The sequence below is a fragment of the Pempheris klunzingeri genome, chromosome 5 (genome assembly GCF_042242105.1).
Source record: "Pempheris klunzingeri isolate RE-2024b chromosome 5, fPemKlu1.hap1, whole genome shotgun sequence".
NCBI lineage: Eukaryota > Metazoa > Chordata > Actinopteri > Acropomatiformes > Pempheridae > Pempheris > Pempheris klunzingeri.
In genome coordinates, this window is record NC_092016.1 from 2122425 (window position 1) to 2138731 (window position 16307).

The 16307-nt window shown below is 41.8% G+C and overlaps 1 protein-coding gene across 1 annotated transcript; it reads left to right on the plus strand.

The window, feature by feature from the left end:
- The first annotated feature begins 8303 nt into the window (after positions 1-8303).
- Positions 8304-15009, plus strand: samtor (S-adenosylmethionine sensor upstream of mTORC1). Its single transcript, XM_070831540.1, has 5 exons — positions 8304-8522; positions 11491-11632; positions 11759-11887; positions 12716-12830; positions 13473-15009. The coding sequence occupies exons 1-5, from the start codon at positions 8363-8365 to the stop codon at positions 14103-14105; spliced, it is 1179 nt and encodes a 392-aa protein (XP_070687641.1). The 5' UTR covers positions 8304-8362; the 3' UTR covers positions 14106-15009.
- Positions 15010-16307: the final 1298 nt, after the last annotated feature.

Below are 16307 nucleotides of genomic sequence, written 5' to 3' on the forward strand. Positions count from 1 at the left end.
GGACTCTAGTGGTCTCTGGTGGACTCTGGTGGACTCTGCTGGTCTCAGGTGGACTCTGGTGGACTCTGGTGGACTCTGCTGGTCTCAGGTGGACTCTCTCACACTCTGATGGAGCAGGAAAGAAAAAAATCAACATCTATTCAAACACATGATGAGTTAAACAGTGTTTGATTGACTGTCTGGTGGCTGATTTGAGGTCAGATTTTACCAGATTTTATCTTCTCAAACTAATGAAACAAACTAAGACATAAAAAACTAAACGCAAACACACTTTCATCTGTGTGTAACTGTGTGTGTGTGTGTGTGTGTGTGTGTGTGTGTGTGTGTGTGAATAACAGGAATTCCCTCCTGGCAGTTTCATGAATCGGCACTAATCTGCCAAACTGAACCACTGAGCACAGTGTTAACAGCTAACGGCTAACAGCTAACAGCTAACACAGGAGAAAACGTCAAAACATCTGCAGGAGGAAGACTGATGACGATCAGTGTGGTGACTGATTGCCTCTCTTTGTGGTTTAAACCACACCTAAAACCTACAAAACCCTCTGGACTACCAGAGCCAAAGACCCCCAGACCACCAGACCTGCAGAACTAAAGACCCCAAGACCTTTAGACCTAAAGACCTCCAGATTTAATGGCCTTAAGACCAAAGGCCTTCAGAACTAAACACCCCCAGACCACTAGACTCAAAGACCCTCAGACTTCCAGATCTAAGGATCCCCTGACTTAAAGACCCAAGATCTACAGAACTAAATACACTCAAACCTAAAGACTACCAGAACTCATGTAAGGACCACCAGACCTAAAGACCCCAAGACTTCCAGACCTAAAAAAACCCAGAACTCTCGACCTAAAGACCTCCAGACCTAAAGACCCCTTGACTTAAAGACCTGAGATCTCTAGAACTGAATACCCTTAAACCTAGTCTACCAGAACTCCAGACCTAAAGACCCCCAGATCATCAAACCAAAAGAACCCAAGACCTCCAGAACTAAAGACCCCCACACCTCCAGATTTAAAGACCTTAGCACCCCTAGACTTAAACTCACCCAGACCACCACACAGACTTCCAGATCTAAGGACCCCCAGACCTCTTGACCTAAAGACCTCCAGACCTAAAGACCAGAGATCTCCAGAAGTGAATATCCTCAAATCTAAAGACCACCACAACTCAAGACCCCCAGACCTCTAGACTTAAAGAACCAGACCTAAAGACTCTCAGACCCCCACAGCCCTCTTGTCCTGAAATGCCAAAGGTTTTGAGGTGGCTCCTGGTTTTCTTCTTGTCTTTTAGAGAGCACCAGTATCAAAAATCAAGTTTTAACAACTCTGTCGTTTTAATAACTTTATCTCAGCGGTAAATAAAATAACATTTCCGCTTGGTTTGTGGGGCTCTGGGTTAAATACGACCCTGGCCACCCCCCCCCCCCCCCCCCCCCCCCCCCCCCCCCCCCGCCTACACAGCCGTAAACTGTGAACCCTGAAGGGGCTGCTGAACTTTCATGGGAATGTATGGGCCTCAGCAGTAATTGCAGAGCAGCACTGTGTTTTCACTTGAACCTGAGTGCAAAACTGCTCTCGCTTTTTAAGACAATGCATGTACAGCATTTCGGCTAATAACAGGCTGTAACTAAGTGCAGAAATGTTAAACATCGTATGGCTGCTTGCAGAGGAAAACACACCAGAGAGGGAAGCAGAAAAGAAAATCCACAGAATTAATTTAACATGTACGTGCAAGGATTCTTGGCATTTTCATGGTTTTAGACACTATTTTTAGACTTTCTTTTGGATCTTATCTTTGTTAACTGGAGATAAAACCACTGATATCGTCATGTATCCGTGCGGTAGATAGAACAAGAGGAAACATGTCAGGAAGCTCACCGGCATATCAGGCGAGCAGTTTGAAACACACTGACGACTGATGGCAGAGATTAACTGCTTACGGCTGTTGTCATTGTTGGTAAAAACACAGTCTCAGACTAAGTGCATACAGTGTTGATGTTGACACTTCGCTTAAAAAGCCGCCATCAAACATGAAACCGTCACAAACAGACAGTAAAAATACATTTTCAGGGATTAATTTCTCGGGAACAGGAACCTGACATCCCATGTATAATCTCGTATATATATGACGTACCTGCAAGGATACCGAGCATGTGCACGCTCACATGAATGTATCATGAAAGTGTGAAACAGCATAACAACAGCAATGAAACAGAAGATTTAAAGACACCATCAGTAGATTATTTATTAGATTATACCCATGTTATATAATTAGTTTGATGTTATATGTTAGATAATCCAGGTGAAATCTGCTGTATGTTAATGGTGCTGCAAATTTTTTTAACTGTAAACATGTTTTTAATTCCCTACAGGTGTAACATCATATATTAACTATGTTATTCTGACACTGTGGGTGGTTTATTATCAATTTAATTAGATTAAAACTCTCTCACGCTCTTAAAACTCCAGCTGTGAGAGCGTTTAGCAGCTTTGACGAGAACGCTGAATACAAAAACTAGATTAATCCCTAGATTAAACTAGATTAAAAGAAAAACAATAAGGTTCTGTTTATAATTTATAAACTCACATACTGTATATAACCATATAACATTATATTATGATATTTGGATGCATGCAGGTCTGGTCAGGGGGTAAATTATGTGTGTAGAAATTAAAATATCTCAGATAGACTGGGTTGCACCAAAAATGCTTAATTTAATCTAAGATTAGTTCTAATGAGACTTTAACAAAACTCTATAATCAATATGGAGACGCTTGCTTACCCAAATTAAAATGAATAATACATAAATAAGGCTAAATAAATAAAAATAAATGCATTTGTGTGTGGTGGAGTTCTAGTAAGTGAAGGAACGGTTATCAAGTCTTTGTTTGCTAACTAGCTAAAAGGCTACTCATGATGAGAACATTTTATTTTTTCTGTCTTTGAGAAACTTTTGTCCGCCGAATTAATGGAAATAAATTCACTTCAAACTCAACGCAGCTTTGGTGGAGCAGCTGAACTTGAAAAAAAACTGAAAAACTGAAAAAAATCAGCATTATACATAATAAAACTTGAGTTTGTCCTTCAAACGTGATTATTTTTCTCAATCATCTCAAAAAGGCGGCCATTTTAAAAGTTAAACCTCCTCAAGTGTAAATTTATCACATTTTAAACTGGAATATTAAATTTTGGTGTAACAGAATTAGACCTAATTTAATCCAGGTTTAGAGCAAAAGAGGTTTAAATTCAATCTGTTTTAATTTTAAGAGAGTTTTTAAGCAGCATTATTTATAGTTAAACCACAATTTAATCAGGCTCCATATCTTTTCTTTGTTGGTGCAACCGAACCTTAAAAACGTCTCCGTCATACCGGAGTCTCCTTCACATGTTGTTCTGTTTCCACACATGTTCCATCATCTATTGTGAGACCGAAGTCATTGTTCCACCGTGAGGACCACACCCACTCTCACACTACATACATGACACAGACACCCGTGAGACCGTGGAGAGTTCACTAAACCTCCGAGCTAGAACGGATCTCTAAAATCTAGCTGAGAACAAATTATCTTCAACTTCTACTGCATTGTAGGAAAATACTGCCAACATCAAAACCATACAGATCTTCTCATGGGTCTCTTCAGTGGTGTCAAGGATCCTTAGAACCTTGGAACCTGATCAACCAATATCAGCGACTAGTGGAACCTCATCAACGACCAGTGGAACCTAATCAACAAGCACTGGAACCTCATCAACAAGCACTGGAGCCTCATCAATAACCACTGGAACCTCATCAATGACCACTGGAGCCTCATCAACAACCACTGGAACCTCATCAATGACCACTGGAACCTCATCAATGATCAGTGGAACCTCATCAATAACCACTGGAGCCTCATCAACAATCACTGGAACCTCATCAATGACCACTGGAGCCTCATCAACAATCACTGGAACCTCATCAATGACCACTGGAACCTCATCAATAAACACTGGAACCTCATCAACAATCACTGGAACCTCATCAATGATCAGTGGAACCTCATCAATAAACACTGGAACCTCATCAACCGACATCAGCAACTAGTGGAACCTCATCAATGACCAGTATGAACCTAATCATTGACCACTAGAACCTCATCAACAACCAGCAGAACATCATCAACGACCACTGGAACCACAATAATGACCAGTGGAACCTTATCAACAACTAGTGAAATCTCATCAACAACCAGTAGGAACCTAATCAGTGACCACTAGAACTTCATCAGTGACCAATGTAACCTCTTTAACAGACAGTGGAACCTCACCAACGTCCCCCGGAACCTCATTAACTACCAACAAGGCCCTGCATTGAAAAGCATTGGAGTAACAAAGCATTGCTGCAGTTCCAGCGTTCCTCAAAGAACGTGGCGGCTCCGCAGACTTCAAACAGACAGATTTAGCTCTTAATGTGCAGTCTGGACTGTGAGAGAGAAGCAAAATGAGAACGCAGCTCAGCAGAACACAGACAGATTCGTCTCATCGGGGCTGTGATTAACTGCATATTTGAGGTTTTTATACTATAAACACTTCAGTTTCACCTCCTTTTTTTTCCACTTCCACTCCTTCGAATTCCACTTTGAACACCTTTAATATGACTTTAGGATATTTTCCTCTCTGATCACCAGAAATGCAGCAACATAAATACTTTTATCTCTCAGATCAGCTCAATCGTTTTATTGTCACATGTACAGAAAAAAAGAACCAAGTTTCACCGCGCGATGAAGTTCTCGCTCTGTCCTTTCGCCTTCAGTGACGCTTCAGGATTTAAAAAAATAGATAAATAGAAAAAGAAAGGAGATAAATATCAATATGATCTGTGTTCAGACGATCTCTGCTGTTTTATCGAGCTCTTAAACATCAGATCTTCTCGCTCTGTGGTTTTTTTATCGAACAGATCTTTTATCGCCGCTCGTGTGTCAGATCTTGTCGTCACGTCTCACGCGATCTGCGTCGCTCGTTTCTTTCCATGCGTGGATCTTATTTTCTTATTTTTGAGTTTACTGGCTGCTCTGTGCTCACAGGACCAAGACACAGAGATTCAGAGGGAAACTAAACAAGCAGCACCAGAGAGAAGCTGATTTTAGGATTCTTAAAGTGCATTCATTCACATTTTATATCTCTGTTATAAATATGTATATTTCTCTTTTCTCCCCCAGACAGTTTTTGCACATCGTACTTGAAATCTGTTATTTGCACAAGATATTTTTTCTTATATCATGTCTTATGTTATATTATTCTATTCTTGATTGTACATATTTTACATTTTTCACTATTGTTTTTGCGCATTAAGTGTTGGTTGTCTTGTGGGGGGTGTCCAGGTTTGAATCCAGATTTGAACTTTGTTCTCCCCCCCCCGTGCTTGTGTGGGTTCTTCTCTGGGTTCTCTGGCTTCCTCCCACAGTCCAAAGACGTGCAGGTTAACTGGTGGCTCTAAATTGGTGTGAATGGTTTTCTGTCTCTGTGTGTCGGCCCTGTGATTGACTGGCGAGCAGCCCAAGGTCGGCTGGGATTGGCTCTTGGCTCCCTGTGACCCTGACGGACAAATTGTATAGATTATGGATGGATGGATGGATGGATGGGTTTCCTTACACTATATATAGAGATATGTTTCAGTCACAGGCAGAAGTAGCTGCTCCCTGGATGTCTGAGAGATGAACATCCATGTTTAATGTACGAGTAAGGGTTCTTCATGACTTTGCTTTAGTTCAATTGGGAATATTTAGATATTTAGAAACATACAAAACTAGATTAATAATATAATGAAAGCCCTAAGTGAAGGTGATCCATGTCAGTCAGCTGATAAACATCACACCTCCATACGTCTGTGAATACAATTTAAACTGCCTCACAATAACAGTGGTTTCTATTTAAACATTATTTTTTAAAAAGGAAGCGGTTGCACCACAAAATAAGCTACTGAAAGTAACCTGCTTTTTCAAGACCATCTGTTCTCTGCATCTGTCTCTAAATCACCGGTTTACACCTTCTAGTCACAACAGTAACTGTTCCTTTTGTTGTTTTTGCTTCTCTTTCCATCAGTTTTTCATAAAGTGGCTACCTGGTTAGCATCCTTTAGCTTTCAGCGCTGCCTTCACCTGCAGCCTGGCTATATGACTGTGAAATGACTGACAGCTTTGCATATCTTGCATGTAGGAGCAGCAGGTAAGCTGGTGGCTTCAGAGCACTTTGAATTCATGCATGATTTTTCTTTTTGTGCAATTAACACTGAACTAAATGTAAAAATAGAGTTTGTAAGCACACATTCGCTTGCACAGTTACAGTTAAGACTTCTTGTCAGGCATCGCTGATTCAAATGCAGGTTGGAGCAGGGCAGCACATCCAACATGTCAAATAATACAAATATTAAAGATAACACTTATAATCAATACACTCGTGTCATAAAACACAGCAAAGTCAAACTGTTTTACTTCTCCAGTGAAAATGTTTGAGTTTGGATTCATACAGAATCTTAAATGTGTAAAAAAAAAAAAAAAAAAAGAGAGCGAATGTGAGCCTACCTGCTTCTTCTGCCACCCTGAAGGAATGAACACACCTGGGCAGGTACCAGCAAACCTGAGACAAACGTAGCCTGAGGCTGGTCATGTCAGAGAGAGAGAGAGAGAGAGAGAGAGAGAGAGAGAGAGAGAGAGAGAGGAGAGAGAGAGAGAGAGAGAGAGAGAGAGAGAGAGAGAGAGAGAGAGAGAGAGAGACAGAGAGAGAGAGAGAGAGAGAGGCTGATTTTAAAAAACAAAAACAAGTATGAACACATTAAATTATCAGCAACCCCAAAATTAACACATATAATGTCCACACATCACAGAGCACTAATCACAGCATTAGTTCTCCAGGTTCTCAAGGTTCTCCAGGTGCTTCTCTTCACACTTTTGCTGCAGAACGGGACAAAACACCACGTTCTTCTCGTCCTGCTGTGCAGACGACGTCCACCTCAGGGCCTGTATCTCACCAGCTGAGGCGGTCGGTCTTCACTGTGCTTCTGTATCTGTGCCAAACTATTATTGTTATTGAGCATGTTTCTGTACTGAGCTACTTTGTAAGAAGGCGACCAAACTGATAACTTGCTGAATTATGATTATGCTGCACACAGAGGTTACAGTATGACTCATTTGTTTCAGTAAACATTTTATTTTATGTTGATTTTTGCTATGATAATGATTTAAAAACTCATATAGACACGGTCGTATCACTTATTTATTTATTCCTAATTAACTTTATTCTAAATTTTTTACAAAGCTACAACAGTAGAGCAACAATGCCGGGGGGGGGGGGGGGAGGGAGGGAGTGTGACAAAAAACATTTTTATTTGTCACATAATGCAAATAATATTGAAATACAGGGTAGCAGACTGCTAAAAGACTAGCTGCCATTGATGATTATATTTAGAGTTACAGTAAAAATAAGAAATATAAATATAGAATATAAATATTATGCAAAGCTGTCAGTCATGTGGGGTTTTTATTTATATTTAATTTTTGAATCGTTGGGTCTCTCTCCTAATTAAAGAGTTTGGTCTTTACCTGCTCTTTATGTAAAGCGTTATGAATTGGCGCTATACAAATAAAGATTGATTGAAATATAAGAATATAAAATATAAATATTAGAAAATCCATCTAATATATTTGTTAAAATGCTAAAATGTGAGATGTATAGATGGAAATTGAAAAAAATAGAAACAGAAAAATTTTAAAAATTGTAGAAAATATAATAAAAACATGGAAAAATAAAACATAAAAAATAAGGTGCATCAGTTGGGTTTTAACATTTCATTTCATAAAAAAAAAAAAAAAATAAAATAAACTATTCTATTTTCCATATTACATTTGGTACTGTTTATAGTGTATATTACATTTTATATTTATTTACCTGCAAAACCTTATTTCTTTTTTTATTTTGCTTATTTATTTGTTTGTATTTTAACTTTCTATGCTACTGTAACACCAGAATTTCAATAAAGTATTTCTATCTATCTATCTATCTATCTATCTATCTATCTATCTATCTATCTATCTATCTATCTATCTATCTATCTATACAGTCACCAGGAGCTGTGGCATTTACGTGGTGCACTTAAACGCACCGCGGCACTGTTTCCGGTTCTGGCCCGTTTCCAGGCCTGTGATTGGACGACGGACTGTCAGTTCTAAAGCACGCCTGTCACCGTCGACCAATCAGCTTGCGTGTTGTTGGCCGGTGCGCCGGTTCGCCGGTCGGCTCGCAGCTGGGAGAAAAAAAAAAAAAAAAAAGAAAGGGGGAAGCGAGCTGGCGGCGGAGGCAGCATCGGCGGTGCGGTGCGGTGCTATGGACCTCAGGGACAATGTCGAGACGGGGGAGACGGAAAACCACCCGGAGCTGTTCTACGTGCCCATCCCGGACGAGGCGCCCTGCAAGCGGGAGCAGGAGAAGCTGTCGGGGGTCGTCAAAAACGTCCACAGAAAACTGCGCAGGAAATACAGAGAGGGTTCGTTGAGCAGCCTCAGTGGGCCCCTTCGGCCCCTTCCTAGCTTCAACATTAGCTGTTAAAAAAAAAAGAATAATTAAACCCTTTATTTTACACGTAATCTCGGTAAAGATGTTCTTCATGCTAGCTGCTTGCTAACGGTGTGGGTCTTCAGGGCTGGCTGGCTGCAGTGGAGCCAGTAATGAGGGTCACATCCAGCAGGCAAGGCCTTTCACAGCTAAACTTACAGTAACAACACTACTCTAAGTGTTATTGCATGTTCATAAAGTAGCATAAACACATTATCTCTCCCCCCTGGAGCCTGTGCACCTCCCACCTTTTAATAGGTTACTAATGTGAGACACTAGCTGCAGCCAGTCTGCTGCCTCTCACTGACCCTGAACTGCCTCTAAATGAGCCCTCAGTGCACTGAGCAAACATCTTTACAGTTTTTGGGGGGTGGTTTTTTGCAGAGCAAGTGGGTCTAATCTCCAAAGGAGAGGACATGAAGGGTAAGAAAAGTGATTTGAGGTAGATATTTTGTGACTGGTGTGCTGAAAAAGGGGTCTTAAATACCAGAACAGCTCCAAACACAAATAACTTGTATCGTAATGTGGAAAACCTTGTTATAGATGAAGTAACTGGATGGTTTGACCTGTAAAAGAAACCGTGTTGCATCTTTAAAGCAGTCTTTTCTCGCCGATTTCAGACAAATTAATGGTATATCTGCAGTATTTATCAGTTCCTACTCATAAAAAGTTACCGACCAGAAGAATCTTGCTCTTGCAGGTTCTAAGAAGTCCATTTTGTGGCTTTGTGAATCTAAAATTTGCCTAAAATTGACAGCATCTGCCTTCCAATCAGCTGTTTCTTCTTAAAATAGCGAGCTTTAAATGAGGGTTCAGTCAGAAATGGCCATGAACCAAAAGAAGAGTTAGTAGTTTGGTGAATTAATGTGTGTCTGAAACTTAACATTGATCCATAACCTGCAGGAAACTCACGTGCGTCAATAGTCTAGACTTTGTGCAGAGATAAGATCGTTTCCACGTCAAAGTGAGGTTTATAAATATCTACTTACATGTGGTCACACTTAAGATTAGCACCGACCATAAGTCTGATTTATGACCCGGTTCACGTGTGTTCATAGGAGGAAAATTAATCGCTTATGTCACATGAAAGAATCTTTTTAGAGGCAGGAGGAGAAAGTAAAGTTAAATTCAGATCAGAAACTAAAGCTGTTGCTCTTTGTTTCTGCTCTTTCGGCCAGTGTTCTCCATTTATTGCACATAAATGAAATTAAGGCCCAAACCGACACTCGGGAGACGACTTTCGGGTGGATTCTCTTCTGCTTTTCTTCGATTTTGGGGAAGTGCAAAAAAGCAGAAGTGTAACCGGCTTAGTAGGAGCAGATCAGACTGTGATTACGCCAAAACAAAATGTTTAAGTTGCTCTCGATCACCTCCTATTTGCTAATTAAATCACACAGACCACGATGAGCCTGTCCGCAGCCTCACCTTCTCACGTGAGAACGAGTTAATGGATCTTTTCAGAGCTGCGAAGGCTGAATCAGGGCTGGATTCATCAGCAGCTGTTTGCTGTGATGAGCACAAACATCTGTCTGCTTCTCCTCCATCCTGAGTCAAGCTGGATGAGAGCATGGTGTAAAACGGGAAGTTTGGAAAATCCCTTTTGCAACACATGAGCGCTGACGTGTGACATCTGGGTGTCAGTCGGCATCTTTAATGGCTCCAAGAACAAACTTGACATTTGACTTTCCAGCTCTGACAGGCAGCGACGAGCTCAAAGCTGGAAAATTGTTTTGCAGTTAAAGATGCCTACAGCGACGCTGAAGAGCCCTGGATTTAAAAAAAGAAAGAAAGAAAAGCCCCACAGCTGACCCACACAGAGGCTTTGTGCTGTTCATTTCTGTTTCTCTCTTTCTGAGGAAATGAATGCAGACTGTGTAGGAGGGTTGTCATCCTGGGGAACAAAGTTTGGCACACTTGTAGCAGGACGGTTTTTAGCCTCGAGGATTTATTTGACTTCACGTGACCGTTGGTGGAGGCACAAATGTCGTGATTTAGGTTGTCTGCCTGGTTAGATTGTTTCATTTGACTGCGCCTGAACCGAAAAACACGCATTTGGCACTTCGCCGCTCTCTAATCTCAAAGGAAACAGCAGAAGGAGAGGATGTTTGCAAGGTTAAAACGATCAAACGCTGCAAAAAGGGAGTTTGATTAATGTTTGTGGAGTCAGTCACACGCGGCCACATCCTTCTTTTCCACCTTTAAAAGACTCTCATGTTAAATCAGACGACGTTGAGAGTAAGAGAGACTATAGTTGGTTGTTTTTGGAGGCCCGGACGGCACAGAGAAGCCGTCCTGCTAGCAGACCTCATGATTGGTTAATAAGTAAAGCATGATCTGGTAGGCTTGGCATTGAGTCACAGCGGTCATGCCTCCAGAGCGCTGCTGTTTACCACCACTCTCCTCTTGTTGTCCTTTCATTTCTGCAAAATCTGACAGAGAGGTTTTCCTCTCGGTCATGGGGTTTCTCCTTTTTACCAGCGTGTTTGCTTCTTTACCGCAGGCTGTAAACTTCTGAGCAACTGAGAAGATGTGCTGAAGGGATTTTTTATTTTATTTTATTTATTTTTTGCAGTTTGCACTTATATCCTCCATCCTTTTTGGAGGATGGTTTTGCTTTGAGAAACGGCTTCACCTGCGTGCTGTGCAGGGAGCAGCGAGCGTGCAGGAAATGTAGCAGCAAATGTTGCTTGAGCTTTTTCTACTTCCAGAGGAGGACTGTCATGTTTTGGTGCCACAGGGGATGACCGAAGGTGGCAAGTAGGTGGTGAATGTTTGCCGCAGAAAGTCGTGTCAAGCTAAAAGAAGACTGGAATCAGGCTGAGCTCACTCTGAAGGCCTTGTGTTGTTTCTAGCTGTTAATTCTGTCCTGATTTTATTTTGTTGTTTTGTTTTTTCCTCAGTGGGCGACTTTGACAAGATCTGGCGCGAGCACTGCGAGGATGAGCAGACGCTGAGCGAGTACGCCCTCGCCATGAAGAACCTCGCCGACAACCACTGGACCAAAAACTGCGAAGGAGAGGGACGCATCGAATGGTGCCGCAGGTACGACCGACGCCAGACGTGTTTTCTTTCAGCTGCAGCTTCTCGGCCCGGTGACGTAGGACGTGCTTTAGTGTGACGTGTCGTTGGTGCTTTGACAGCGAGGTGTGTTGATTCCACTTCCCACAGCGTCTGTCAGGAATATTTTCTGGACGGCGGGATGAAACGAATGTTAGAAAAGGATCAGAAAAGTGCCACGCTTGCCATGGGTCTGACTGCAGCGTCTGTAAGTGCCCAGCCGTACAGCACCATCCCCAGGTGAGACGTAGTAAGAGCTGTCCCAGTTTCATACTGTAGAGTAACCTGTGTGGTCTGCTGCTCTTGTTGTTAATGTTCAAGAAAATCCACAGACTTTATAGTGTTTCATAGCGACAGAAAACAAAACAATACCTGCACCGCTTTTACGACAAACCAAACTTCTGAAAAAGAAAGCAAAGTTTTTTTAAAAAAAAGGTTTTCTACAAAACCTAAATGCAAAAATTCAGTTTCAGCTCCTTCAGACGAACTTCGCAGCAAGTCTACGATTCCATGAAGCCCTGAGATGTAAATTAAACACTGTATAAAAGTGACGAATACCTAAACGTCCATATCATTTTGATCTCACGATCGTCACGTTAATCAATCAGGCGGCATGAAAATAATCAGTGATGTGATGGAAACAGAAAATAAAATTATCTTTGACGGAGCTGAAAAAAGTTTTGCTAAAAGCTTTTGTTTAAATCACAACTTAAATGTGAGAGTTGCTGCATATATTTGTCATAATAATCATCTTCAATACCAAAACACAGTTGTAGAAAATCTTCTGTTGTATATTATTATAACTATAGTATTATTAGCTATTATATTATTATTGGCAGGTATGAAATAGTGTTATAATATATTATATTTTATTATTGTGCACCTATACGTTCTCGTTGCTTGTAGCTGCCACAGTGTGAGGGGCCGGTGCAGGTAATGTTGCACTTGTTTGTTGTGGAAGAAGAAATGCAAATCATCTGTGGATTTAAACTCAGCACTGTGGTTGTTCTGTTGGAAGTTACCTGTTGGTTTGACACACCTGACACTTCTTCCACATTTCTGTCGCAGTTCGATCTCTCAGCTGGGGAAAATGCGCCTTCTTGACGTTGGAAGCTGCTTCAACCCTTTCCTGAAGTTTGATGAATTCCTTACAGTCGGTATTGACATAGTGCCTGCAGTTGAGGTACGAGTGCTCATTTTCTTACAAAAACCTGTTTTGCATCCTCGCTGATGCAAATAAGATGCACAAGGGCTTCCTGTCTGGTGCCTCAGTGCTGGCATCACACAGCGGAAGTGACTCATGCGGGGGCATCAGCGCTGTGGTTAGACCGTCTGCGTGAACACATTCAGCAGAAAGCAGAGAACAAGAAGCGTCCTGCAAGTAAAGAGACGCCACCGGTGGGATGACGGTGGCAGTAACATTAGATAAACTAGAAAAGAAGCTAGATTTTGCTCCACAGTCGGGTCTCTCAGCTTTTTACATGACATAGAAACAACTCTGTGAAATGCCACAGTCATATAAACACAGGTTAGCTCACCGAACGACAGTCTGTCTGTCTGTCTGGATAAGGTCTCGTCTGTGGCTGTGAGCCCCGACTCAAATTTTGGCTGCACTTTCTCTGCAACAATCATGCTAGCTTTAGCCTCGTGGAAGTCTGTAGTGAGGTAGGGATCGTGGACAGGTAGACTGGCACAGATACCGGATGTTTTTCTTCTGTCAAACCACTTGATTTATCGGTTGCTGTCATTCTTTTACCAGAATTTCAACAAATATAACAAAAAATGCATCGGAGTGAAGTAAGCTCTCTTCTTTTCTCTCCTTCAGAGTGTGTACAAGTGTGATTTCCTCAACCTCCAGCTCCAGCAGCCTCTCCAGCTGGCGGGCGACGCGGTGGAGGCCTTCCTCCGCCAGCTCCACAACCCCATCGACACTCTGCCCGCCCAGCTGTTCCACGTGGTGGTCTTCTCCCTGCTCCTGTCCTACTTCCCCTCGCCATACCAGCGCTGGATCTGCTGCAAGAAGGCCCACGAGCTGCTGGAGCTGCACGGCCTGCTGCTCATCATCACGCCCGACTCCTCGCACCAGAACCGCCACGCCCTGATGATGCGCAGCTGGCGCGTCGCCGTGGAGTCGCTGGGCTTCAAGCGCTACAAATACGTCAAGTATTCCCACATGCATCTCATCGCCTTCCGCAAGGTGTGTCTGGCCACCACCAGCGACCTGGTGTCACGCAACTATCCTGAGATGCTCTACATCCCTCAGGACTTCCACTCCAACGAGGAGGAAGAGTGCGCCGAGGTGCCCGTGCAGGCGCGCTCCGAGTTTGAGGATGACCAGCTGGCTTGGGGCTTCACGGAGCTGCCCGACACGCCCTACGATTCAGATTCTGGGGAGAGCCAGAGCAGCTCGGTGCCTGGATTCCACGAGCTAGAAGACCCCATCCTGCTTCAGAGCTAGGCTACACCAGCTACCCCTCTTCCTCCTCCTCCTCCTCCTCCTCCTCCTCCTCCTCTACGTAACTGTCACCTCCCCTTCAACTGCTGCGCTGCCAAATGTAACCTGCTGCATTCTTCTCCCACTCCTCCTCCCTCCCCTCAAAATAATGCAGTTTGCACAGTGTGAAAGAGAGAAGTTTACAGATTATTTTCTCATATCCACACTCCTCTGAGAGTACACACACACACACACACACACATATATATATATATACACACACACATAGCACACACTAAGATGGATATATTTTGATAAATATCTAGGTTTTTTAAGAGTTGGAAAGCGAATGCCCTTGAGATATCTAAACTCCCTTCTCCTCGATCTCCACCCCCATCTTCCAATCAGCTCTCAATAACAAAAGTCAGCTTGTCTACATTCTGCGCTCAGTCTCGGTTCGAATAAGCTAGCGGAGCTGCTGCTCAGTACAAAACAGACGACTACAGCGGCCGGAGCGGTGTGTGGCTGGAGTTTGATTGCACTGGAGAGACTGAGATGGAATGACTGGACCGGTACGCTTGCTTCTATCACGGCCGTGCAGCTAGACTCTCCGGAAAACTCTTGATGTGCATTTAGCTTTCCAAGACAAAAACAAAAAAAGAAAAAAAGAAAAGAAGAAGTTCATTGTTTTGAAATATATATTCTCAACAAAACAAAACAAAACATTGGTGTTGTCCAGTGTTACGTGTCGGCAATGCCATTTTAATTTGGCATCCTCCTGAATGATTTGTGTATCTTTTACAAGGAAGTGGTATTTGTAGCATTTTAAACATTTTCAGAACCATACGGTAGGAGTATTACTAGGTTTACTAATGTGAAGCTGTAACTGTGTTGACTCATTGTGTAACAAGGTACGAGTGTTTTAAAAGTAGGTATAACACCTTTTATTTCTCTCTCTCTCTCTCTCTCTCTCTCTCTCCGTTTATCCTCACAAATATTAAATACTGAAGCATCTGTTAAGACTTCCAATGCAGAGAAATAACACAACACTGCAAGTCAGTGTCCAAAAAAATACTCCAAAAAATATCAGAAAAATTCAAGATTTGCACTAATTGACTGGGTTTTTTTTGTTGTTGTTGTTGTTTTTGTCGTACAGAACCTCTGGAAAGGTGAGAAACGATTAGCTTTTAGCAATAGCAAGCGAGACCAGACGTGCAGGTTTAGCTGAAGACACTACCGGTTGAAATGTTAGCGTGTGATCCCGGCTGAATGTGTGGGTGGGTTCGTCAGTGTGAATGAAGGAATGATGACTTTGTTTTTTTTTTGTCTGTGGCACTTTATCATTGATCCCAAAGGGTGTCACAAAATGTAATTATTTTCCTACGATGACAGTACGATGGGCCCGTAAGATGATACCAGTGAGTTTAAGGTGCCTTCTTTGTTCACTTTTAAATGTGTGTTGCAAGCAGACGTTCGTTCCCCCCTGGAGAAAAATGAAACTCGGACCTTTTTAAACAAAAAGATCTCAAGCTTCTTCGGCCAAACAGCACATACAAACACATACTTTGTCGTATATATCCAGAAGCAACTCAAGTGTTTGGTGTATTTCAGTGTGTGGTCGCCATTCCCATATCATTTCCAAGTTAACACACATCTCTCTGCTGGTATTTCTGGTTTTTAAAGGGGATATATATATAAAAAAAAAGAACATTTCACAGTACTACACATATTCAGACTTTGAAGAAGCGTGTTTTTGTGATTTAATTGGTGCATTTGTCTTCCAGTGTTTCTTTTTCGCCCATTTGCATGAGACGGTTCATCTTCATTTTTCAACATTTTCAACAATGCAGAACAATGTGTGCTTATAGTATGGTTGTATTTCTCTTTTATAAATGAAAGTAAATGTAAGACGTCTGTGTGTTTTTATTTTTTAACAATTAAAATCAGGAGGGTTGAATGTAAACTGCATACTTTTATGGTACTTGTACTCTAAAACATTTGCACGAAAACATCAGGTAAATTATCACTGTACTTAATTAATTGATTATAGATTACAGTGTTAGTCTGAACATGTATATCAGTTAAATGCGGTGGAGTTAAAAAGTACAATATGAGAAAAAATAGGAACTTATTTTTAAAAATTTTTACCTGAGATAAAGTTAATTTGTGATCCACAAAAAAACAACTCAAACTAAGATCTTATAGTAAAAACGCTCATACATGAAC

Bases quoted from the DNA above. Each gene is read 5' to 3' on its own strand.
- samtor (XM_070831540.1), top strand. From the start codon at position 8,363: ATGGACCTCAGGGACAATGTCGAGACGGGGGAGACGGAAAACCACCCG. The intron at 11,633-11,758 runs GTACGACCGACG...CACTTCCCACAG, and splicing joins CGCATCGAATGGTGCCGCAG to CGTCTGTCAGGAATATTTTC. The intron at 12,831-13,472 runs GTACGAGTGCTC...TCTCTCCTTCAG, and splicing joins ACATAGTGCCTGCAGTTGAG to AGTGTGTACAAGTGTGATTT.